The 26,320-nt window shown below is 34.3% G+C and overlaps 1 protein-coding gene across 2 annotated transcripts; it reads right to left on the bottom strand.

Moving 5' to 3' along the window:
• Positions 1 to 8: 8 nt before the first annotated feature.
• On the bottom strand, positions 9 to 26,101 carry LOC129921644 (uncharacterized). Of its 2 annotated transcripts, XM_056003775.1 has the most exons (16): positions 26,004 to 26,101; positions 24,455 to 24,597; positions 22,526 to 22,679; positions 20,363 to 20,422; positions 20,145 to 20,204; positions 18,138 to 18,260; positions 16,735 to 16,759; positions 12,805 to 12,859; positions 12,224 to 12,283; positions 10,761 to 10,832; positions 10,445 to 10,507; positions 4,388 to 4,492; positions 4,155 to 4,226; positions 3,815 to 3,889; positions 3,525 to 3,587; positions 9 to 2,037 (listed from the first exon to the last, which is right to left on the bottom strand). In XM_056003775.1, exons 2-16 carry the CDS (start codon positions 24,467 to 24,469, stop codon positions 2,014 to 2,016), a joined length of 1,026 nt encoding a protein of 341 aa, XP_055859750.1. In that variant the 5' UTR covers positions 24,470 to 24,597; positions 26,004 to 26,101; the 3' UTR covers positions 9 to 2,013. The 2 variants fall into 2 exon arrangements, with proteins under 2 accessions (XP_055859750.1, XP_055859751.1); XM_056003776.1 differs by lacking the exon at positions 26,004 to 26,101 and having other exon boundaries at positions 24,455 to 24,801.
• Between the last annotated feature and the right edge of the window lie 219 nt (positions 26,102 to 26,320).

The following is a 26,320-nucleotide window of genomic DNA, read 5'->3' as shown; positions in this document are numbered from 1 at the left end:
CTGTAGCACTAAGTTCCAGCACAAGAAAATGTACAAAGCAACATGGATCTCACCTGATGGAAAAAACGAAATCAAATAGATCATAAATGGATAATCATAAGTAAAAGATGTAGATTTGATGTATTTCATGTAAGAAGTTTCAGAGAAACAGATGCAGACCATCTAGTAGCCAAAGCTAAATTTAGACAAAGAGTAAAAGTAAAATATACAATAACCAAAGTAGCACAGCAATATGATACTCAAAAATTCATGATAGACCCACTTGATGCAGAAACTTAAGAATTCCTAACACATCTAACAGCATTGGAAAAGGACAATTACAATCTAGATTATAATTCTAAGGGCACTTACTGATTCCCTCACCATTCACTAGTTATGGTACCCCGATTGTGGTGAACTAAAAAAAATACAAATTTAACTTGTTATTACTTAACTTGTCTCTAGAACAGTGGTTCTCAACCTTTTAAGCTTGGCGCCCCCTATTTAGAATCCCCCACTCGGCCGCGAACCCCCCCCCCCACACACACACACAGCAAAAGAAGAATAGACAAAAACAATCCATATTTTCGATGGTCTTAGGCGACACCCAAGGGGGTTGCGACCCACAGGTTGAGAACCCCTGCTCTAGAACAACTAATCCAGTTCACGAATGGAAACTACAGCAATTAAAACTTCCCAAAATGATGTTTCATTCCCAATTTTATCTTCAAGTTGCTAAAACAAAAAGACAATTTTATACTTCTTTCTGTTTTAATCACCATTTAAAAAAAAACTCCTTTTGAAAGTAAATTTCAATGGCAGTATGTGGCCCCTAACTTGTTTTTGTAGACATTATATGAAAACAATCTTTTTTTTTCTATCAAAGCTAGGACACAAATTTTGTTTTGTGTGTGTAAAATGTTTTAAAAAGAAAAAGCAGATATAGATATTTTATTTTATCACAGACCAAAAGATAAATTGTTGAAGCACAACAACAGACGTAGCCTGTGGGTAATCCTAATTATAACAAATGAGCAATAAAAAAACAACAACGTGCTATTAAAAGTAAAGCAGATGACATGGTTGGATTTCAGCAAAAGAAAAGGAGAATCTGACATACAGAATGCAGGCATATTGAACAGACAAATAATGCTAAAGAAAGAAACCAGAAAGCAGTACAAAGAAGCAAGGCGAAGGGTTACAAAATCTGTCAGAAAGCATAAAAATGAGGCAATAAAAAAAAAACAAAGAGCACTCATTGAGAACCTTGATGCGAGAGGAATGGGCATGAAAATAAGGGATGACAAGAATGGATTTCAAGCAAGATAACACATGTATGAGAACAATAATGGTGTCCTCGTCACAAAAAAAAACAGAAGGGTCATTGACAAATGGGCTGAATACTTTGAGGAGTTCCTAAATAAAACAAGATGGAGACAAAGGAAAATATGAACAGCCACCAACACTATAAACCTACCAACACTATAAACTCACCAACTCTAATTTAAACATCAGAAATAAAAAATTAGAAGCACCAGGAGAGGACCAAAATTACAACAGAGCTAAAAAAAAATGGAGGAAAACACCTGAATTCACAATTAGACTAACCAATATCAAGAATTTTGGAAGAAGTAATACTAACAGTTTGAAAGCAGCACTCATAACATAAATACAAACTAAAAAAATGTCAAGAAAACAATGTACTAGTACATCAACTTAAATCGCTTATGATGGTATCAAAAGGAAATATCTCTATGAAATACTGAACAACTTAACAAGACTTATGCATATGAAATTAAACAACTCAATTTTACAGTGATAACATATAGATCTAAAACACACAAAAAAATTATTTTAAAATTAAAAAAACACAACAATCATTCAAAAAGACCTGATTCAGACATTTTTTAAAAATTGTCCCAAACTTGTTTTTTTTTCCATATAATTGCCCAAAACTTGTTTTTTTTTCATTCTGAAGGAAGTTACATTTTTGTAGAATAAAATTTCAGTATGTTTAAGGCTGCTCAAATGTTTTCATTTATTCCTTTCATTGACAGTCTGTGGATAGTTTAAAAACAAAATTTAGTGATATCAAAGACTCCAATAAAAGCAAGTCATTTTAATTAAAAAAACAAACAAAAAAAAACATAAAATATACTTTAAAAAAAAACAAAGCTTATATTTAAGTGTGATTGTATCAGTTAGTTTGGATCAGTCATGTAATTATATGAATGGCCAAGACATAGTAAATCTGTGCAATTAGAAATATTTTTACAAATTGCTTTTGTTTAGCTTTCTCAATGTGCTATGATCCTATCACTTGTTTGGACCAGTTGTGAAAGGGGGAGGGACTATCTAGGTGAATGATTCCATGATTGTTATCTAAATGCATACAAATAATTTTCACTCATGTCTCAGGAGTTCTGAGGGGGACTAATTCAACTTATACCACAACATCTGTCAAGTAGGATTTCTTTTTTTTGCTCAAGATACCCAACAAAATAATTAATTACAGTAGCAATAGTTAATTAACTAATTGGTTCATTTTTTAAAATTGATTCTTGCGTTCTCATGTAAAAGAAATAATTTTGCAAAATTTCAGCTTGACCAGAGATTAGGTGTACGAGAAAAAATGTGTACAAACTTTTTACCATACAGACAGATGGAGTGAGTGTAAAAAAAAATAACATATAAGTGACATCACGTTTAATTTTCTATAGAGTAGCAGTTAATTGGATGGGTACTTGGTCATGTGGTACACACTCTGAACAGATGTCATGATGGTCCTATGCACAAACCTGGCCCATCCCCTTGTCATCCTGTAAGATTGGACTAGGATGTCGAAATAATGTTTTAATGTTTAATGTTTGCAGTTAAATTTTTTTTGTCAATGTATATTTTTTTCCACCTCATCTTAAGGAATAAATGTTTTGAGATGACAGGGCATTTTGTAAAGAACTCTTTCTACACTATAAAATCGTGGAATTGAATAGCTCTTTTTTATATACACATACACACACAATAATGTGTAGTGGAACATGTAGCCGTCTAGTAACCATCATAAAAAGGGCATCAAAAATTACACTCACAACATTGCCACATTTAAAGGTACTTTTTGAACAAAAGTGTTTAAGGAAAATCGAAAAAATCTTGGAAGACAACAGCCACCCGCTCCATCAGAACTATGTCAGGTCGTCGTGAAGTGGGCGACTACTGTCAATCAAAACAAGAACAGAGGGGTACAAAAACTCGTGTGTACCTCACTCGGTCAGACTATATCAATGCCACTCATTCAGGAAACATGAATAGGACCAAGATGCCTGTGTGTAGTCGCTGAATGAACTTTCTATGTTGTGTCTGTTGTATTTATGTGTATGTTTCTGTTGTGTTGTCTTTATATGAGAAAAAGAGTCCTTGTAATCACAACAAATTTCCATTAGGATCAATAAAGCAGTCTTAGTATTTCTTATAATTGTGGCATATAAAAATAGTAGCATGTTTATATAAAACTTGAAAGACTTTACAAATATTGTTAAATCACTCACAGTTTGGCAAGCCATATTAATATAAACTGGATCAGTTTCAGTTGGGCATTTGGAATCATTAAGCTGTGGAATGTTCAAACAAGAAAATCAAAGAATGGAGATTAATTCACTGAACAAACTTTAGAGAACTCAATCCTATAAAATCATAAAAAATGATAACTTCACTTTGTGCACAAACACAGTATTATGTAGGATTTTTTTTTATATTAGCCTGAGGCAAATACAATTATAAAAAACAGCATGTTGATAAACTTGAAATAAGACTTTACAAATATTGTTCAATCACTTACAGTTTGGTCAGCACCACCACAGGTAGAGGTTCTACTAATAGTTGCAGTTTGACACTCTGAAGTCTTGGGCTGGAACTGGAATGGTCAAATAAAAAATTTGAGATCACAAACACTCTAATGAAAAAGACAGTCATTTTAACAATAAAATAACATGAAAACTGGACAGCCATTAAGAACACTATCTATCCTATAAGATTATTAAAAAAAAAAATAAACAACTACTTTACACAAACACACATATTACCCTATAGGAACTTTTTTATAATAGTTTGTAGCATATAGAATTAATAAATATAGCATGTTGATAAATTTAAAATTAGGATTTTTAAACATGACTCACAATTCGGACAGCATTGTTTGTAGGTATTTTATAGATGCTTTCAATAAGGCACTCTGAAGATTTGGGCTGGATCTGGTGTTGTCAAACAAAAAAAAAAAAGAGAGCTCAAACATTCTAATAAAAAAAAACAGTCATTTTAATAATAAAAAAAAAAAATTGAAATATAGAAATAATAAAATAGCATGTTGATAATAAGCTTAAAATAAGACTAGAAATATTGTTAAATCACTCACAGTTTGGCAAGCCATATTAATATAAACTGGATCAGTTTCAGTTTGGTCAGCAATACGGGTGGAGGTTCCATTAATAGTTATAGTTAGGCCCTCTGAAGTCTTGGGCTGGAACAAGAATGGTCAAATAAAAAATTTGAAATCACAAACACTAATAAAAAAAAAAGACATCATTTTAACAATAAAAATACATGAAAACTGGAGCTCAAACATTCTAATAAAAAAAACAGTCATTTTAATAATTAAAAAACAACTTTAAACTCATTTAAGAACTCTATCCTATAAAATCATAGAAAATTATAAATCTACTATATGCACATATTTACAGTATCAATTTTATTATACAAGTTTGTAATATATATATATATATATAGAAATAACAAGATTACAAAGAGAGTTTGTGTGATCCCCCATTGAAGTCACCAATGGACCAGGAATATTTAAGCCATAGTCTTGTTTTGATCGTTAAAATTAATAAAATTGTAAAAAAATAATTTGGCTTTATTTCCACAAACAGGACACTTCATCTTTGATAAAACTCTTCTGGAATAAGTAGAGTAGAGATCCAACTGATCACCTAAAAACAGAATGGAAACCTCCCAGACAGTGTCTGTGGCACCTGGTGTGGTAGCTCAGGGTGTCATCCCTTCCCATCAACTTTCTTCAAATATGTTCCAATAAACACTATAGCTGGTTAGTTCTTTTTGTGGAACAAATAGAGTGAGATGATTACCTACTATTATTGATTTTTACTCAAACGTAAAATGAGTCTCAATTCTTTTATAAAATCCCAGTTTATGACATTTATTTTACTCAAAAGAAGCTATTTCCTTGTCCCATGGATATTCCGGTTACAGTCTTCAGACCTAGATGTTTCCTTTTATGTCAGTATTGGAGAAAATTGCCAAGACCGAAAACTCCCTTAAAATGCGGGGACTATATATTTATATATTGTAAAAAAGCCTGAGGAAACACCCAGCCTACACTAAATGCCAAGGACTTTAACGAAAAATCCATAGGAGCTCAGATGTCGCCTCGTAAAAGGTCTGCGCATGGCAGTTTCTTCCAGGACTGCCTGTGATAAGTCAGCTACTGGAAATAAAAAACAGACTAGCAGCAAACACCTTCTAAACCTTTTGCAACTCAACATCTTAGGCCTACAAAACAAGACAACAGAACTCCAACACATACTCAAGAAGCATGATATACACATAGCGCTATTACAAGAAACACTAGTGCCCAAGAAAAAAATAAACATCACAGGCTACACACAGTACATATGCCTTTGCACCAAATGCCAGGGAATTATGACCCTCATAAGAAACGACACACAAGCCACAGTAAAACAAATACAGAACAATACAGACATCGACACGCAGGAAATACTTCTTTGGAGAGGAGGAACAAAGTACACCATCAAAAACTACTATTGCCCACCATCATCAACAGCAGAAATAGACATACAACTACCACACTACAAAAGGACAATAATAGCTGGCGACTTCAATGCACACACACCTTCCCTAGGCTACCCACACTACAACAAGCGTGGCAAAGAAATAGAGGATGTAACAAATGCCTCTAGCCTACACCTTCTGCAAAACAAAACTACACCTCCAACTTTCCTCCACAGAGCACACAACACAACTAGCAGACCTGACCTAACTTTTATCTCTACAGACATTACCGACTCTTCTAAAATAACAGTACTCGAAGACATAGGTAGTGACCACAGGCCTATACTCCTCAATATTGGAATGCCAGGTAGATATCAATCCAACAAAACAACTAGATGGAACTATAAAAAAGCTAACTGGGCAGCTTTTTCACAAGAAACAGACACAAGACTATCAAGCATAATTGAGACAGACGTCAATTAAACCTACACAACTATAGTCTCCAACATCTTACAAGCAGCAAAAAAATACATCCCTCGAGGCCAAGTTAAGAAATACAAACCTTTTTGGACACCTGAATTAGATAAATTAGTAAAAGAAAGAAACATGGCCAGGAAGACTATAGAAAAAAATCCTGCTAGAGAGAACAAGACAACGTACAACAAATTGACAGGGCTTATAAGATACAAAATTAAAACAGAAAAAAAGAAAAAGTGGACCACAACATGCGAACAACTAGATCTAAACAAGGATGGTCAAAAGGCCTGGACCCTTCTGCACCGGCTAGCAGGAAAGAAACAAATAACAAACCCCCAACCTATAAAAGACACTGACGACATAATAACAGAAAACCTTAAAAAGGCTGAAACCTTCAATAAATATTTCGCCAACATTAACAAGTCAAAGCCAAGAAAACAACTGGACCAGGCCTTCAGTAATATCTTAAAGAAAGAAGAAAAAGCTCCAACAGTCAACTGTCAGATCTTTGACACTCCCTTCACTCTACATGAGCTCAATACTGCCCTAAAAAGCCTCAAGTCAAGAAAATCCCCTGGACCCGATAAAATAACAAATGAAATGATTCGGGGACTAGGACCACAGGCCCAAAACTGTATACTTAACTTTATCAACCATACACGGAAAACTGGAGACATACCACAGGAATGGAGAACCGCAAAGATAATACCCATTTTAAAGAAAAATAAACCACCTGGAGACCCAAAAAGTTATAGACCAATATCTCTAACATCCAACATTGGCAAAATGGCAGAAAAAAAGATCAATAACTGACTTTATTGGTGGCTAGAAAGTACTTGCTCACTCCACAATGCACAAGCTGGCTTCAGGAAAGCAAGTAGAACAGAAGACCACCTCTTTCGTTTTATCCAGGACACAGTAGAAGGGTTTCATGAAAACAAGCACACTACAGCAGTATTTATAGATTTGCAGCAAGCCTATGATAGAGTGTGGAGAAAAGGTCTATTTTTGAAGATGAAAAAAATGGGCATCCATGGAAAAATGTACAGCTGGATCAGAGCATTCTTAAAAAACAGAACCATCCAAACCCGATTCGAAGGTGCCATCTCTAGTAAAAAAGGTTTGGAAGAAGGACTACCACAAGGTTCAGCCCTTAACTGCACTCTCTTTCTAATCTTCATGAATGACCTCCCGGACCTCATTTCGGTCAATAAGGCACTTTATGCAGACGACCTTTTAATTTGGACTACAGAGAAATATCCAGTGCTGACTAGATCCAAACTAAATAGAGCCCTCACAACTATCTCCACATATTCAAAATTATGGAAAATGGAAATAAACAAAGAAAAGTCAGTTTATTCAATCTTTAGCCACAGCAACAAAACAGCAAAAAGAAACTACATCCTAAAAATAGACTCTCAGCCAATAAATAAAGAAGAAAATCCAACATATCTTGGTGTAAAACTAGACCAAAGACTGTCTCTAAAACACTTTATGGCAGATTTAAAAGAAAAGGCATCACAAAGATTAAACATAATAAAACACCAGCAGGAACATCCTGGGGAGCTGAAAAGAAAACCTTAAGACAGTTATACACTGGATATGTCAGATCTGTAATGGATAACTGTCTCTCCATACAAGTAGTTGCCAACAAAACCTATCAATCATCATTAGATACAATCCAAAACCAAGCCTTGCGGTTAATTAGTGGAGGTATGAGAACTACTCCCACAGCAGCCTGTGAAATAGACTCCAATATTGAACCTCTTAAGTTAAGGCGCAACAGAGCAGCATTAGAAGCTATTGAGAGATACAGAAGGTTGGAGGACGATCATCCAAATAAATTACTAACACAGAGAAATAGGAAAAACAACCAAAAAAAAGCAAAGGACTCTGATCCAACTTACTGACGAACTAGCCCTAAAACACCACCTACCCAATAACAGAGAAAAAATTACCAGGTTTTCAAACATTACACCCGGACTAAACTACAAACAACCAACCATCAAAACACATTTACTAAATAACACCTTAACAAAAGAATCAAAAACACTGGAGCTCAAAGTAGGCACGCTTGAAACAATCGAAAGCTATCAAAAAACAGCTATCCATATTTATACAGACGGATCGGCTTTCAAAGCTACCATCAATGCTGGTCTTGGTGCCTTCCTGGTCTTCCCTAAAAATAAACACTTTGAGATAAGCGCACCCTGTGGTGATTACTGCTCAAACTTCCAAGCCGAAATTGAGGCAATTACCATAGCACTCCAGACAGTGGAAAACAAATTATATGAATTGAGTGCAACCACCATCAGATATTGTTGTCTTTACAGACTCCCAATCTACTCTTCAAGCACTTAACAGCAGCACCTCAAACAGCCCAAGAGAGTTGACAACACTCATTGTGATAATCCACCAGATGATATCAAAATTAAATATCAATATTACACTACAGTGGATCCCTGGACACATTGGCATCATGGGAAATGAAAAGGCAGATAAGCTATCAAAGGCAGGTTCATCTATGGAACAACCAGATAGACCTGTTAACTACCTCACCCTAAGGTCAATGTTAGTCAACAATCACAAAGAGGAGTGTTTCAACCAATGGGCATCAGGAAACACAGGCAGAGCCATGTACAGAGAAATGACTACGCCTAACAAACTGGACAGTATTAACTTCCTCCCCCGCAAAGAACAATCTACAATCTTCCAACTAAGAACAGGACACACACCACTATTAAATTAACACCTGAACAAAATAAACTCCACACAACTACCCCTTTGCAGACATTGCGCCCACCCCTTTGAAACCGTAAACCATATCCTCTTTGAATGCCCCTCCCTAATCCACCCTAGGCAGACCCTACTTCCACTACAGCCCAACATAACCAACACCCTGTACGGCAGTGCTGAACAACTGAAGAAAACAGCACACTTTTTTTCCTTGGCACAGTCTGCAAAAGAGCTCACAGCTCAGCAGCAATAAAGTTGGCTAGAAGAAGACGAAGAAGAATGGAATCTAAAATTAAAAAGAGGGGGGGGGGGGCAAAAATTGGCTGTTCTAAGCTAACTTTGTACAGATCTAGATCTAGTATTTCACAGCCTACGATTCTGTGGGGTTGATAAAATACCTTTAAATATCCCTATGCACATTAAAAAATAACTTTATGAAGCTGCTTACAGATCTAGATTTATTCTAGATCTGAATTAGATTTTTTTTTTTACATGAAAGTGAGAAGGGCAAAGGTTTTCATTGAAGAAATATTGGTTGAGCTTAATCTCTCTTTTAACATGATAAAGGGAATCAAACTGATGTTCCCTAACTTGCAGAATGTATCTTCTGTGGTAGCTACTGGAATAGTCACTAGCGACTATCTAGGTTCCATTACTTATGAAGGCCTAAATTCAAATAATGAAATCAGGGGCATTTTAGGCAGACTCAATTACTTTTTTTATATTAGAAACAAGTTCAATGACTAATTAAAATTATCTGCCTGAAAAACAAATGTTTAAAATGTTTGTTATTAGTGATTGTAGAGGATGCCAAAGCTTTCATAGCTAACTCTGCAAAAAAAGGTATGGAAGAAGAAAATCTGAATGATATATTTCCAGTGTTTGGATACCTTGTAAAGAAATTGCCTATCAACAAAAATTTTTTTTTTACAAAACTAGATGTCACTGATCCAGCTAAGCAAACCATTACATCTGGTTTAAGTCTATATTCACTTGTAACAAAAATTCTCATTCTTTTGAATAAATTTTCTGTTGCTGCTATTATAGAATGTGAAGTACGGTACACAAGAGGCATTAGGATCAGTAAATCATTGCCAAGTGACACGAACGTTTTCATTCTAACATAGTCTAGAAAAGTCTAAGACAAAGACTACAAGTGTAAATATTTTGACAAATGTACAAAATGTCTTATGTAACTTTATGCTGTGTTAACTTTAGGATTGCTGCCTTTTGTGTATGTTATGCGCTTGAATGATTTAATTTTAGTCTATCCTTAGTATATTTCTTGATATTTAAGAAAATACACATTTGCCCCTCAAAATACACATTTCCAGGTCTGGGAATACACAATTCCCTTTTGGCATGTAAGCATCTCTGCATATACAAACATTAAAAACAGAGTGTTGATAAACTTGAAATTAGACGTTATTAACATTGTTAAATAACTCACAGTTTGGTCAGCAATACTGGTTGGGATGCTTTCAGTTAGGCTCTCCGAAGTTTCAGGCTGGATCTGGTGTGGTCAAACAAACAAAAAAAAATAGAGCTCAAACACTTTAATAAAAAAAAAAGTCCCCTTAATATTAAATAAAAAACTTGAAAAACTGAACAGTCATTAAAGAACTTTATCCTATAAAATCCTAGAAAATAATAAATCTACTTTATGCACATACAGTATTAACATTTTTATATTAGCTTGTGATATATAGAAAAAATAAAAACAGCATGTTGATAAACTTGAAATTAGACTTTATTAAATGACTCACACTTAGGTCAGAAATACTTGTAGCATTTGAATTAATCGTTTCAGTTAGGTCCTCTGAAGTCTTGGGCTGGAACTGTAATGGTCAAATAAAAAATTTGAGATAACAAACACTCTAATTTAAAAAATAAAAACAACATGAAAACAACTGAATGTTAAATGTTGTTAAAAACCTCAATTAATTGGATGGCTACTTAGTCTAGTTATAAAAACATATTGACTAATAATGTAGTCAATAATAATGTAATCTTTTTTTATACTATAATTTCTTGTTTAATGCTTGCTTGGCCAGTAATTTTAAAAAAAAAAAACTTTCAAAAACCAAATAAATATATACTAACTAAAGTTGGGCAGAAAAGCGCTTGGTTTCTGAACTGGGGATCCTGGGTTCAAATTCTGTTGAAGGCTGGGAATTTTAATTTCGGGATCTTTGGGCACCTCTAAGTCCACCCAGCTCTAATGGCTACCTGACATTAGGTGGGGAAAAGTAAAGGCGGTTGGTCGTTGTGCTGGCCACTTGACACCCTCATTGACCGTAGGCCACAGAAAAAGATGACCTTAACATCATCTGCCCTATAGACCACGAGGTCTGAAAGGGAAACTTTGTAGTCTAGTGATAAGTGCTAAGTGATGATGGTCGCTATATCAAACCCACCTAACGGCGGTCATTCCCTTGCCATCCTGTAGAAGGTTTGGACTAGGATTTAATAATCTTCATTTCTGATGTAGTACCCAAACTACAAAAACAGTAAAAAAAAAAAAAAATTTAGTTCAATCTTCCTCCATTGTCTGGTGTGAATTTAAACTGCCTATACAAGTTTTGCTTTATGTCTTGGATGTGAAAGTTTGTTAGTTAAAAAAAGTAAAAGGTTTGCAATAGCATTTTTTTAAATATCTTTTTTTTTTTTTCAGTTCTTTTTAGGGATGTAATGTCTGGAGATTAATTAAATGGTCGCCCTGTAAAGAACTTTTTCTATCCTATTGAGGATTTTCATACATGGCAGAACAACTAAATAGCTAAGTGTACAAAAAGAAGGAAGTTTTGATCAGTTTTTGTTTTTTTAAATGTATAAGTACTTTTTAATGCAGCAGAATGAAATTTTCTTATTTTTCTGCTTGTAGCAAAAAATAATGTCAATATGGAAGGACATGTAGACTTCACTCTATGACTTAAAAGTATTTAAAACAAGAGGGGATCTAACGTAAGATAATGTAATTAATATATTGTTAAAATTATATCTTAATCCTTTTTTTAGAGTTGGCAACTGTAATATCCAATTAAGCATTCTTGACATTGTTTATTTATTATAAAAAATTTTCGGTAAACTATAAATTGTTATAGAACTAATAGCTCTACTTTCTACAGGCACAAATAGCCTTACAAGTATACATTTCTTTGCACCATAGAGAGATAATGAAAGCAATAAACTTGAAATAAGACTGTTCAAATACTATTTAATGACTTACGGTCTGATATCCTGTATATATTACTAAGTCATAAACATGGTTTTCTTCTGTACTGTTCGCCTATGGAATGAAAAAAAATCTAATAAAATTTTAACAAGTTAAATATAAAAACATTTTTCTTAAAAAGCCATGCATCTCAAATAGCCTCTGAAAACCAGACCTTGGACCTGGTCTAACTATTTATCACTAACAAGAGAAGGGGAAAAGGCGAGTACTGACACTTAAGCAAGTAAGATTTGGGTAGGGAGGGGCTAATTAGCCTGGCTGGTTACCCACATGGAGAGGGTGGCATCATTCCATCCAGGATTAAGGCATAAGCTTCATCTCACTTCCATAAGATGATCCATTGTCATTTCTCGATTTAAAGAGGCCATACATATGGTTGACAGAATCAATGTAGGCAATGACCAGTTGAAAATTCTTTTAATAAGAACTCTTTTTTCATCTCTAAGCTTTTCACATGATGAATCTCTCCCCCCCCCCCCCCCCCCCTCATTGCAATTCTTATATGTTTGTGGAATACAGAAATTAAAAAGTAAATAATGTTGATACAAAATTTTAAATGGTATTTAAATACGTACAATCTCTATTTCTTCAGCAGCATTGGAGGTGCAGACCACAGCATTGCTTTGAATACTGAAAGAATAAGACCATTTTAAAATTGTTAAAAAAAAAAACAATAAGAAAAATGTTTAGTGTTAGTGTTGTGCTGGCCACATGACACCCTATTTGTTAACTGTTGGCCAAAGAAACAGATGACCTAAACATCATCTGCACTATAGATTGCTAGGACTGAAAGGGGAACTTAACTTATTCTTTTTTTAAATTGCCATTCAGGGTTTTCATTATACTTGTTTTCTTCAAGGGGAGATAATATGGGACATTTCAAGAAAGATGTTTGACATCCCATAAGGATGCAAACTGTGAGCGAGTAAGTAAATAGAATTCCATTTATTGAGTATGAGTACTTATTGAGTACTTATCTTCTCTCTAAAGTAACATCTGTCTCTGGACACAAAAAAATGATCCTTATTAAATTAGTTCATCTAATAAGAGAAGAGACAATTCTCCACACTTTATAATGTCTTATATTTTGATGTTATTGTTCTCACATCATTACCTATATGTAACTATACCGGCAACTCTTGCTAAATCTAGTAAATCTAAAATAACCAAGTAAGTTAAAGCTAAAATAGCTACACATCTTAAGACTACAGAAATAAACTTTCTAAGTATTCAAAATAAATCACCAGCTTTAGGAATTTTATTATAAAACGAATGGCAGGAACAGAAACTTTGACAAAATCAGACAATTTAAGTTAGAAAATTCTAATTGGTACTATGAAATTTTTTGTACAAAATTTGACATAATCGTAGATGAGTTCTTTTAAGCCATAAAAATATAAAAAGCACAGTAATAGCAGAAGAAATTACTTCATAATATTGAGTACACAGATCATCACACTCTAGCTTAAGAGTACATGCAAGAACTATGTAACCAATTATCAGAACTGAAATTAAACATAAAACGTTTTTTTTAAATTATGGGTGGCTGCAGTCATTATGACATCAATGGGAAAATATTGACCATAGACCAACATAAAACCTTAGGATATGAATGAACTATTTTATAGAGACATTACACCATTTAAGTTCATACCAAATTAAAAAAAAAAAAAAAACTAGACTAAACAATATCAGAGAAATTAAGCACTGGTTGTGTGTGTGTATATTTCATGTTTGATATTGTTAGTTTTTTTTTTTTTTATATCTATTTTGTTATTGTAATAATACTGAGGTAGGCTATTGAATTGAATTTCCTTTCTCTCAGACTAATACAATTATTCTATAGTATCTTACAGACATGAACTAGTGGTAGATTATGACATTATAGAAATTAACATTAATTAGTACATGGATACACAAACAAGGATGTACTTATCTTATCTATAAAGTAACATCTGTAATTTATAAGATATTCTCTCTGGACTATCTGACCATGATGTCAATAATACAGGGTGCGTCAAAAAAATGTATACACACTTTGAACTGTCACAGACAATTTATTTCCCCTTCTACAATCCTAAATTTCTTGACATGGAAAGCTTAATGTCCGATTGGAAAAATTAATGTGAGTAATGTTCAAACTGGTGGCCTTCAGCATTGCTGAGTATGAGTCAACACTGATTTCGTACATCGTACCAAGTGTCCACCGAGATTTCTGCGCACACCGCCTGAATCTCATTCCTCAGTGTGTCCAGGTGACATGGTTTACGTTTGTATGCCTCATCTTTAACTGTGCCTGATAAGAAGAAATCCAGAGGAGTGAGGCCTGGAGAACATGCAGGAAACTTGATTGGTCCCCTGCATCCTATCCACTAGCCTGGCACATTGTGATCCAGGTATGCACGTACTTCCCTATAATAGTGCGGAGGGACGCCATCTTGTTGGTAATAAAACTCATCACCGTATAATGCACGAATGGAAGGGAATATGGAGTCAGCAAGCCAACGTCTCCAGTGTCTTTGAAACGCAGCTACATTCTCAAACTTCCAGTGCCACATCATTATCTGCGTCCGCTCTTCAAAACTCAAACGCACGTCCGCCATGTTGCGGTTACTTCCTTGTCACTGCTGCAACTTGTTGAAGAAACATAACATTACTTTCTCACAGAAATTTAACCTTGTAGAACGGGAAATCAATTGTCTATGACAGTTCAAAGTGTGTATACATTTTTTGACGCACCCTGTATATATTTTCAAATAAAAGCAGTTATGACTTTAAGAAATTTAAGTCATGTGAAACTCAACTAATAGTTCTTATTGATGGATTCAAGATTTCCAGCTAGGCAGAGAACTAACTGTACTAATGGCAATGTCTTCGATTCCCAAGATTAAGGATGAGTGCTGTGTAATAATATGAAGGCTCCAAATCTACATCAATAACATTTAACTCAAGATTAGTATGAGAAACAGTCTTAGGCACACAACTGTTTCAAATGTTCTTAAATGATCTCCTTAATTATAGAACAATATAAACAACACAATATGACAACATGATGAATTTTTACATTATGGAACTAGATACCTGAATCAACCAAGAAAAACCAAAGTCTTATCTAGTTTAGATGAACCAAGAAAACTGAAGCCATAGCTGAATGTCTGTAATATATGTCAAATGAAGCTCAGAAGATTATAATAATATGTGAGATGATTTTTTTTTTTTAACATGAAAAATTTATTAGATTATGCAATAGTTAATTTTTGTAAACCAATTATTCTTTGAATTTACAGATGACAAAAAAAAATTTGAAAAGAAGATAATCTTACTAGACATATCTGCCCATCTACCCACCCATTTTTATATTTGCTAATTGCATTTAACAAACAACATGAAAATAGTGCAAATAAATGTGAACATCATTGTTACGGTCGTAGCGCAGCATGGTGCGAAAGGTGCAAATTTGGGTATTGAATGGAAGGGATGTTGAACAGGAGCCGGAAGGAGATTTGACAGGATGAGAGATGAAATGTTCATATTCCCGTAAATTGTTATAATATTAAAAGTACTTCTAGAGTAAAACCTGAGAGTGTCTTGTTACTTTGAAGAGTCTTGTGTCGTAACAAGTGGCACCCAACGGAAAAGGCAAGACCTGCATTATATCAGTATCTAATTCCTGTCTACTGAGGTATTACAATTACTACAAAGTGTAACAAAATCTATAGATCTCTAGATCTATTAAGATTGAGAGAGTGAGCGTCATCTAGACCTCTAAAGCTACGTGCCAAACTCACTGGTAAACATAAACCTTTAGTTGAAACTTAACTAAAAACATTATTGCTGAATTAATCAATTGGCTTAACATTTAAATCTAGATTTATATCATTATAATTATTATGAAGGCCAATTTGCTACATTCACCAATTTGAAAACATCAGGGATTACCCACTGTATTTGGATGTGTTATGAATTTATTGTAGGTGTTAAGGTCGTAGCGCAGCATGGTGCGAATGGGAAAAAAGGTGCGAATTAGGGTATTGAATGGAAGGGATGTTGAACAGGAGCCGGAAGGAGATTTGACAGGATGAGAGATGAAATGTTCATATTCACATAACTTGTTATAATATTAAAAGTACTTCTAGAGTAAAACCTGAGAGTGTCTTGTTATTTTGAAGCGTCTTGTGTCGTAACAATCATAAAGGCCATCTGTTTCTGTGGCCTATGGTTATCGAAGGTGTCATGTGGCCAGCACAATGACCAACCATCTCTACTTTTCCCCAACTAATGTCAGGCACCCATTATAGCTGGGTGGACTCAGAGGCGCTCGAAAATCCAGAAATTAAAAATCCCAGTCTTCACCAGGATTTGAACCCTGGACCCTGGTTCAGAAGCCAAGAGCTTTACCGCTCAGCCACCATGCCTCCAAATATGTCATTGTACATTGTTCAAATGATTCATGCATAAGTTAGGTTTGCAAAAAAGAAACATTAAAAAAATAAATAAATTCTTACCTAAATTGAACAGCTGTTGGGGAGCCTGAGAAATGAAAAAAATGAAACAATATTGAAAGAATCTTTTTTGTTGTTATAAAATTGGTTTCAACCAAAGTAACAGTGAAAATATATTGTGAATTTGTTAACCGGTACTTAAAGTTTATTTATAACTATAATTTTTTTTAACAAACAGTAACTAATAAAAATCAAACAAATCTTACATTACTAAAACAGTTAGAGACAAAAGGGCAGCCACAAAGTTTTAAAAGTAATGTAAAAATGTAAGTAATGCATATAAATATGTAAGTGCATCTCCTGGGGAGATAGCGTCTCCAATCAGGAGTTTTGAATTTGGCCTAAATATATAGTGTTTTTGCTTTATAGAAACTTGAAACAGAACATTATGCTAGTTTAGACATTTCACCTAGATGCATGTTTAATATTTAAAGAAAGGGAACAGACTAAAAGCAGCTGTCACATTTTTTTTAAGCACATTTAAGGCCATGGTGAAATAAGTTTTTCAATAGCATTTCTAGTTTCTGAGACATTAGCATGACAATAAGCACAAAAGGCAGCTTTTCAATATTGGTGCTGTTAAAAATGTACATGAATGGCTGACTTATGAAACAGAAGGTATTGATATACAAAAATTCGTGAATGATTTAGCTAACTTAAACAATGCTAGGAGGATTCTATCAGCTTTGAAGATATAGGATGATGAATATGTTGTATTTAAGCAAAAAAAAACTTCAAATTTCCTTTTGCTTTTATTTTAGTTGAACAAAAAGGAATTATATTTTATTAATATCAAACTTCCGCGAGTGATATCTTAAACAGCTAAAACCCTTTCCTTCAAACGTCCTGGTGAAGAATCAGTGGATGGACGTTGGGCTTATATTTGACAAGTGGCTTCCTTAAATAATAAAAACACGCACTAGGTAAGTTGGAAAAATTTAACCCAAAATCAGACATGATTTTCCATTGCGCACATAAAAAAAAGTTTATGGTGAGTAATACATTTAGCATCATTGTGAGAAATAGGAACTAAAAATACAGAGGACTGCTCTAGTTTTTCCAGCCAGCTTTTTGCCCTGAGTTCTTTTGCGGTCTGTACCAAGGATGAATAGCATAATTTGTTTTTTTTCAGCTGGTTATGCTGGGTTAATGTGGTAATAGGATTTGTGAATTAATTAGGGGCATTTAAAGACTAAGAGGGCCTGGTTTAGAGTTTTATAAAGATGGGAGTAGTGTCTACAAAGGGGTGGGTTTATTTATGCCCAAATAGTAATCATCTTCTTTTTTGAAGTACTGTCTGTATTTATAAGTACCAAACATGGGAAACATAAAAAGGATGAGAAAGTTGATTTAAAAATCAAAACAAATGTAGCTTATAATCCTTTAAATACAAAAAATAATTTCACCGTAACCGACATTGAATACTCTTTTCCAAATGTAAATTAAAATGCCAGTACAAACCAATGCAACAGCAATCAAGAAAGTTGAGCAAATTGAAATGACCATTAGGATTTTTTTTTCCATTGAGCCTAAGAGAAAAAAAGAACAAAAACAATATTATAATTATGAAAAACATTTAGAAAAAAGTAAAGTAAAAAAATAATAATTCTGAAATCACAATATTTGTCTTAAAATCTCAACCAATCTATAATACTCTTCTAAAAACCAATTGTCAGAGAAGTACTACACTGTTGCTATTAATGACTGTGGTGTGTCAGTGGTGTGTACTTATATTTTCTGGCACCAAATCTTTTTGTGTGCTGACTCCTAAAACACAATTTTGCTGCTGTATTGCTTTTAGTTATAGACCCTTGTTCTCACTATGATAAATGTTGGTTTGATGGCTCTATAATGGTACCTTACACACTTTTGCTGCTGTATTGCTTTTTGTTGTAGACCCTTATTCTCACTATGATGAATGTTGGTTTTGTGGCTCTGTAATGCTATCTTACAGCTCTGTTGGTTTTGTGGCTCTATAATGCTATCAGTGATACATATTGGAAATCACACACTTACGGTGGCGCAGGAATTCACATATTTGCGAACAACAATAGCCAGCAACCTAGATTTAGACACTGAGCTGGCAAAAAGAATAGGAAAGGCTTCTGCAGTAATGGCAAAACTCTCCAAGCATGTGTGGGAAAATACCAAATTGACCACAGTAACAAAAATCCTTGTCTACAATGCCTGCATTCTGAGCACACTTCTTTATGGCAGTGAGAGCTGGGCAACTTACATGCCTCAAGAACACAGATTAAATAGCTTCCACCTACGCCGCCTGCGACGCATAATGTGCATCTCCTGGAGGGATCAAGTCACCAACCAGGAAGTTTTGACACAGGCCAACATGCATAGCATCTATGCTCTCCTTAAACAGAGAAGACTACGCTGGATCGGTCATGTCACTCGCATGTCAGATGGAAGAATTCCTAAAGACATTTTACACGCTGAGCTTGCAGAGGGAGCCAGACCCAAGGCTAACCTACAGAGATGTCTGCAAGCAAGACATGAGAGCCACGGGCATTGACCAAAGTGTGTAGGAGGAGATAGCCCAAGACCGGACAGCATGGAGACAGATTGTACATGCTGGTACGAACTTTGCCGAATGCAAAAGAAACTAAGCTGCGTCAGCCAAGAGAAAGAAAAAGAAATCTGCCCTGTCAGCTAGCCCTAGGACAGATGTATATACATGCATGAACTGTGGCAAACTCTGCTGCTCTAGAATTGGCTTGATCAGTCACTCCAGATTCCGCACCATATCAAGACATAACCAAAGCCAGTGACTCATCTGGGCACATCCATTGTCTTCTGAGACAGAAGGAGCTATATATATAATGCTATCTTGCAGTACTGTTGGTTTTGCGGCTCTATAATGCTATCTTGCAGTACTGTTGGTTTAGCGGCTCTATAATGCTATCTTGCAGTACTGTTGGCTTACCCTTGTTTAATGTGAGTATGCAAACTGTTACTACAATCTTGCAGCAGTTTTGATGCCATAGTTTTGTACAATAGTATTGCAAGGATATTGCCTTTTGCCTCTCTAAAGGGACTGAACTTTAGGCTTGTATTGGAACTAGAGGTGGCTCATGTTTGTTATTTTTATTATCATGTTACAATCTAAGAAAGGATTGTGAGTCTGTATCATCCTTACTACTTCTGTGAAGAATGCTGTGAAAGGTACACCCATTGTTTTAAGAGCATTTTATATAGTGATTCATTGTTAATACACTTTTACATATAGTGTGATACATTTGCATCACACATGAAAGTCACCACATGAAATATTACAATGAATTTGCTATCACCTTGTCCATGATTCATTATGAAGCATGAATGTGTACTAGAATTTCCGGGGTCTAAGAAAATAAGGTAAGGCTTAAACATAGATTTAGTAGATAAAAAGTAAAACATACCATCAGCATTAGTTGAATAGGTTGGGTCAGTGGTCTCATTAAGTCTGGTTGTGTTTGAGGCTATGAACAAAGAAATTGAATAATTGTGTTTTATTTTAAATCAAATATCAATTAATTTAATTTTTTTTATAAGTTTGCATCATTACAAAGTTGAAACATTATGGCTTTCATTTTTCTAGCTTACTACATAGACTTTGTAGATTAAAAGTAAAACATACCATCAGCATTAGTTGAATACATTGGATTTGTAGTCTTGATAAGTCTAGTAGTTTTTGAGGCTATAAATAAAGAAATTGCAAGTTTCTAAATCAATTTTTTTAACTATAAAAAATGTATTCCAAAATAACACTATTGGTGCAAATATCTTTTCAATAGTTTGCTACTGTTTTTATAATTTAGAGAAAAAGAATATAAGGTTCCAGTTTGTTAAAGGTTCTAATGTTTCAAATGCTTTTTTGCTATTGCCAGCTTTCAAGCAACTACCGCTTATACTTCGCTGGTCAAAGATTAATTTTTCTTTTGTTGACTTCATTTTCATGCATATTTCTTTGTTGGTTGAACTGCATTCTTCTGCCAGAAAGGGATACACCTTTTTTTTTTTTTTAGTTCTCTACTTCCATTACATAAATCAAGGATGTTTGTGTAACCCATGGCTTAATTTTCCTTTGCTTTGTTCCTATGATCTCAGAGGCTGACTTGTGCAATATTTTTCTGATAGTATCCATGAGTTAATATCCTCATGTACGGTTTAAGGTTGAGAGTTCAAATTTACTAATACTAGGTCTGGGTGGACACAGAGGCGCCCCAAAGATCCAGAAATTAAAAATCAAAGTCTTCACCAGCATTTAAGCTACAGGACCTGCAGTTCAGAAGCCAAGCACTCAGCCACCACACTTCCATGGTCAAGCCAAGTCACCAATTCAAAAATCCTAAAAAAAGATGTTGGATTTCTTTTCTTTCTAAATATCTTTGTGTTTGATGCTGTAGACCAAGGTAATCCATGTTTCTGTTTAAAGGGCCAACCTGTGAATGTTTGTATGTGGCTTGGACAGGAGAAGATTCAGAGGTAGAGCAGAGAGGCAAGTTGGGGTTTTAGTGTGAGTTTGTTTTGGACGTTTTCAATGCTTGTAAATAATGTGATCTATTTTCAATGAGACTTGATACGTTACATGTATATGTGTGTTGACCTGTACTATTTCAAGAGCATCACACACAAGTATTCAATTTTTTATTTCAGCTAAAAGTGAATTAAAGTATTTCCCTTGTTGTACTAATATATTAACAAATGTTTTTACTTTTCAATAAAAAACAAGGGTGAAATTTGTATAACTGTATATCTATTTTTAAGTGTAACTGTATTCTTAAGTCTATTTAATTTACCATAAATAAAAACTTATTGGTGTGATTAATATCTCAGCCAACCCATACCCTCATGTGTTGTTGTTTTAAACTTTTTATAAAAAAGCCAGTCAAGGAATGTATTTTATAAAAAGCTAACTTATGTCTGTTTTAGAGAATACTTCCAGTTGGCCCCCTTCAGTTGTAGAGTGACTATGGTTCATCTCATGTAGCTGTGGAGCCCTATTTTGGAGAGACATTCCCGTCCACAAATATTGCAGGTTAAGGTGATTTTCAATTAGGTGGTAGAGGAGCTGGCCATTTTTCACATGGCATGCTTTTCTTCCAGAGCTGAGGCCCATGTTTTTTTGCTGTCCCTAGTGAAGGCTAAGGCTATGTCAATGGTCAGTATCTATGTTTGCTGATTTTAGGTCCCATTTTGTTACATCCATGTAAAGGAGGTGGGAGCGACCAGTTTTCAAACTCAAGTGGCCCGCAGAGAATAATTTTCAGGATGCGATTGTCTTCCATCCGGCAAACATGTCCAAGCCAGCACAGGTGGTGTTGTCTGAGGACTGTAAAGATACCTATTCGTGCAAGAAGGATCTCTTTCTTTCCATGTGATTTTCAAGATTCTTCGGAGAGAGCGCAAATGGAATGAGTTTAGTTTTTTCTCTTGCTTTGCGTAGTGCTGTAGTGAGCTTCTAGTTTTCCCAAACTCTTGACTTGAGTCTAGCGAATGTTGAGGCAGTCTTCTGTAACCATTTCTCCTCTTCTAGAGACAGGTCATCCTAAATTGTGGATCCAAGATAGCAGAATTCATTAACAGCATCCAGTTTGTTATCGTCTATGAGGATGGAGGGTGATGTTGTAGCAGGTGGTCCCATAAAGTTTTTTTTCTTCATACTAATTGTTAAGCCATACTCTTTACAGAGAATACTATATATATGTATATAATCACACACACAAAACCTCAAGTAAATGTACAAAACTAAACTATATGAGTAATAAGATATTCACATAAAGACTGTACACAAAAATACCTTGGTCCTCCACATTTAGTTTGTTTTCTTCATTCACCGGAGAATTCACAAAGTAACATCGCAAGAAAGGTAAGAGCTTTGAGAATGTGTCTAGGTCCAGACTTGTGTTAACTGTAATCACTTCCTTGGTCTTAACTGAAGGTCTTTCTTGATTCTGCAATGAAAACTTTTTTTTATAGATGTCTAATTAATACATTAATATGTGCATAAAATCATATTAATGTTTTCCTGGCTGAAGAATGAGCACTTATTGAATTCATCCTAGCAAATAGAATCAGAATTGTGCTTATCTCTTTGTGTTTCTTAGTGTTATATAAGTTTGCTTTTTTTTTTTTTTTTTTTTTGTATTAGAAGATTTTGGTTCAGTGTTTTATGTATAATTGCTACTTTAGTCTTCTATCCTGAAGGGTCTCTAAATTTAATGATTCTACTAATGGTGCTATTCTGACTAAATGTGAATATTGATTTGTTATGAATCTCACTGCACTATTTTGTGTCTCTTCTTGTTTCTAAATGTTTTTTTCTCAAGTAGAGGGGTCCCAAACAGAGGATGCATATTCTTTTAACCCTAATCAAGGATAAATAACATTTTAGTTTTTATTGGATTTGTAAAAAAAAAAATATTTTAATAAAAACTTATTGCTTTGTTTGATTTTTAAAAATTTCCTCAATATGAGGTTCCATGATAATTTTTCATTTATTATAACACCTAGGTATTTGGAGTTTTTAGTCCATGTAACTGATTTACCATGACGATGATATTTGGTATTTATTTGTTTTAAATTTTTTATTACTCTTAATAACTGACATTTTTCTGGGTGGAAAGACATGCTCCAATTTGATTTCCATCTCTATAATTCATCTGCAAATAATCTGACAAATGCAACTAATGCAAATTGGTAATTCATTTATGTAAATTATACTAAGACTGTTCCTTGATGTACACATGAGTTGACTGTTAATGTTGGTTTAGAGCCATTTTAATATTACAGTTTGTTCTCTACCTTTCAGGAAATCCTGAATCCATTGATGTAATGAACCAGTGATGTTTTATTTTAAAAGCTAGTTTCACTGATTTTGAGTTCCAACCCAAAGGGGATAGGATGAATAGAGGTGTTAAGAGTAAATCAGATAAGCAGAGGTGGAAATAAAACCTCTTAACATAATAAAACACAAGAATTAAAGAGGAGCTGAATCTAAAAAGTAGATTGTGTTGATAGCAAGAGGAAAGTAGTGATTCTAATTGGCTACTAGTCAGTCAGTGGCAGTAACCAATAAAAAAAAAATAGTTCACAGTGAAATAGCAAAGAAAACCTATCTTATATGTCTATGAAGACACTTAAGATTAATTCTGCAAGAAAATTCTCAATGTTACAAAAAATGTCTAGACTTTTTTTTCTAGACTATGTTGCTCTAAAGATGTTCAGGATGGGACTACATTCATTTCTGGTATTACATCTCCCGAGTACGCTATTCTGCCTCAACGTGGTACCTGAGTGGAAACGATCATTTGAGGAAGTGATCAGGCTAAATGAATAGCAAAACAAACCTCCTGTGGGAGTGTTCAAGGGAATGCAAGAGCTTTCCCATTGCACTGAGTGGAGTAGAAAGAGAGCTCACATGTCCATGTCAATAATCCATGCGCCGCTCTTCAAGGGAACGTTACACCAATGGCGAGTCCTGCACGGTTAGCTTGGCACAACAAAGGAAAGTGGCGGCGGTTTCTGGTGTACTCGGCCTTCGGCCAGATGAATTGGAAATAGCAATGCTTTACATAGGCATTGACTTGGATCTCTTCCAGACAGAATGGTTGTTCAAGCAGGCTTACAAGCTAAGCTCTTTTGACCATCAAACAGTATTACATGTACCTATAAAGATGTTATTCATTGACCAAAACCTAGGCTAAAATGTCAATCAAAGTGTACTCACCATAACATTTTTCATACTTTCGCTCACTTTGGCTGCAACTAGATTTGGATTCAGTGATTTCAATACCAGATTCTCTGTCAGGTCCAGTGAACAGTGGAGAGATAGCTTACTTTTGGTATTTCCGCAAAGGGAAATCTGAAAAACTAAAAAATGTTATATACAGTTAGGATACATATTTAGTAGAATATACAGTTAGGATACATATTTAGAAGAATAAAGAAATAATTTTGTGAATAGAAATCTCAAAACCAAAAGTGTAGCTAGAATGAAACTGTTATAACATGTTATAACAAACATAGGTTAGCCAAGAATAGTGTAGTGACACTTGAGACACTTAATCTTGGAGACTTAATGACATATTCCCATGGTAAATAAATGTTTTAAAGTACTTTGAAGTCTTATCTAGAATGCATGGTTGAGAACTTGCATGTTTGTTAAGCAGTCTTCATTTAAAGCACAATAAAACATGGTAAGAAACTAGTTGTTTGAAATAAAACTAAATAATGAAAGTAACGAGGAGTGAAATAGTGATTCTATTCATCTGGGATTTCTTTGTATGTAGATAAGTCTGAAAAATAATGTATTTTTTAAATTTTAAAATATCCAGCTTAGGGTCTAAAATTCTTGGTGACTACTATAAAAAAAATTAATTTACCATAGTTTATATACTACAATGTATCTTAGTCATCAATAGCACTAAGATGAGTTTGCGCAGGAGCTCATTTCCAGCTCTGGCTGGATAACTGGCCATGTTTTACTCCAGCAAAGCATCATTGAAGGATAGTTGCCTAATTTAGGTATAGGATGGATTCCTTTACTGTCTAAAGCTACAGTGTGTAGTAATATTATCAACACACACAACCTTGCATCACACCATTCTCTACAGAGAAATAAGCTGAGAGGTCCCTATTAAAACTGATTTAACCTTTCGACCCACATGCAGTAGCTTCAGAATAGCAATGAATCTTGAAGGGCATCCGAGCTGAGATAGAATTCACCACCAGCCATCGTGACTCACTATATCTCACTGGTGAGATCGATAAAGTCGGCATACAAATCAGCTACCTGCATTTTTCCTGCATTTGATGCTAGAAAATATCATGTCAGATGTGTCTCTCCCAGCTCGAAATCCACACTGACTTGCAAAGAGCCTATACATGCTTTTCTAAAAAGCATATATCATATATTTGAAAAGATATTTATAGTGCCAAATACCTCCAAAAGTATCATTATTTAATTAGTTTAAAAAAAAAAAGAATCTTTACAAAATTCATTTTTATACATCTAAAGGCAGACAAATGCTAAATTATATACACATTGTATTGATTTATTATGATAAAAATTATTATAAGTATTGTACTAAAAGGAAAAAAAAAGTCCTATCTTAAAGGAAAAAAGTACATTTAATTATTTTTTTTTAGCAAAATAGTTTATGTTAGTTTTAGAAACCAATTCCACAGAGACTCAGTACTTGTTACAATATACTGATCAATCACACTTCATTGAAATACACGAGACAGCACAATTTTTTATTTTAACACACACACACTTAAGGAACACTCCTTGTAACCATGTATTTTGCAAAGTTTCGGCTGTCAGAAAGTGTTGAATAGTGTTAGATACTTGATACTAGATAAATGTTCTCAGATCCAAATAGTCTGCACATAGATCTGTTTTTACATTTTAGCTTTAAATGTTAAATCTCAGACATGCCTAACTAGAATATGGAATACTCAAATTCAGAAATAATTTAATTATAAATTAAAACTGTAGATGAAAACCTGCCATTTAAGTACGACCTATCAAAATTGTCCTCTTATTAAGTTTTTATAGATGCTTGAATATAGAAAAGATCTAGATCAAAGA

The sequence above is a fragment of the Biomphalaria glabrata genome, chromosome 11 (genome assembly GCF_947242115.1).
Source record: "Biomphalaria glabrata chromosome 11, xgBioGlab47.1, whole genome shotgun sequence".
In the NCBI taxonomy this organism is placed as follows: Eukaryota; Metazoa; Mollusca; class Gastropoda; family Planorbidae; genus Biomphalaria; species Biomphalaria glabrata.
Note: the sequence above shows the minus strand (reverse complement) of the source record. Positions and strands in the feature narration are given on the sequence as shown.

Coding starts and splice junctions, on each gene's coding strand:
- LOC129921644 (XM_056003775.1), bottom strand. Junction 20,205..20,362: donor GTATTCAACTAATGCTGATG/GTATGTTTTACT, acceptor CTTTGTTCATAG/CCTCAAACACAACCAGACTT. Junction 3,890..4,154: donor CAAACAATGCTGTCCGAATT/GTGAGTCATGTT, acceptor TGACCATTCCAG/TTCCAGCCCAAGACTTCAGA.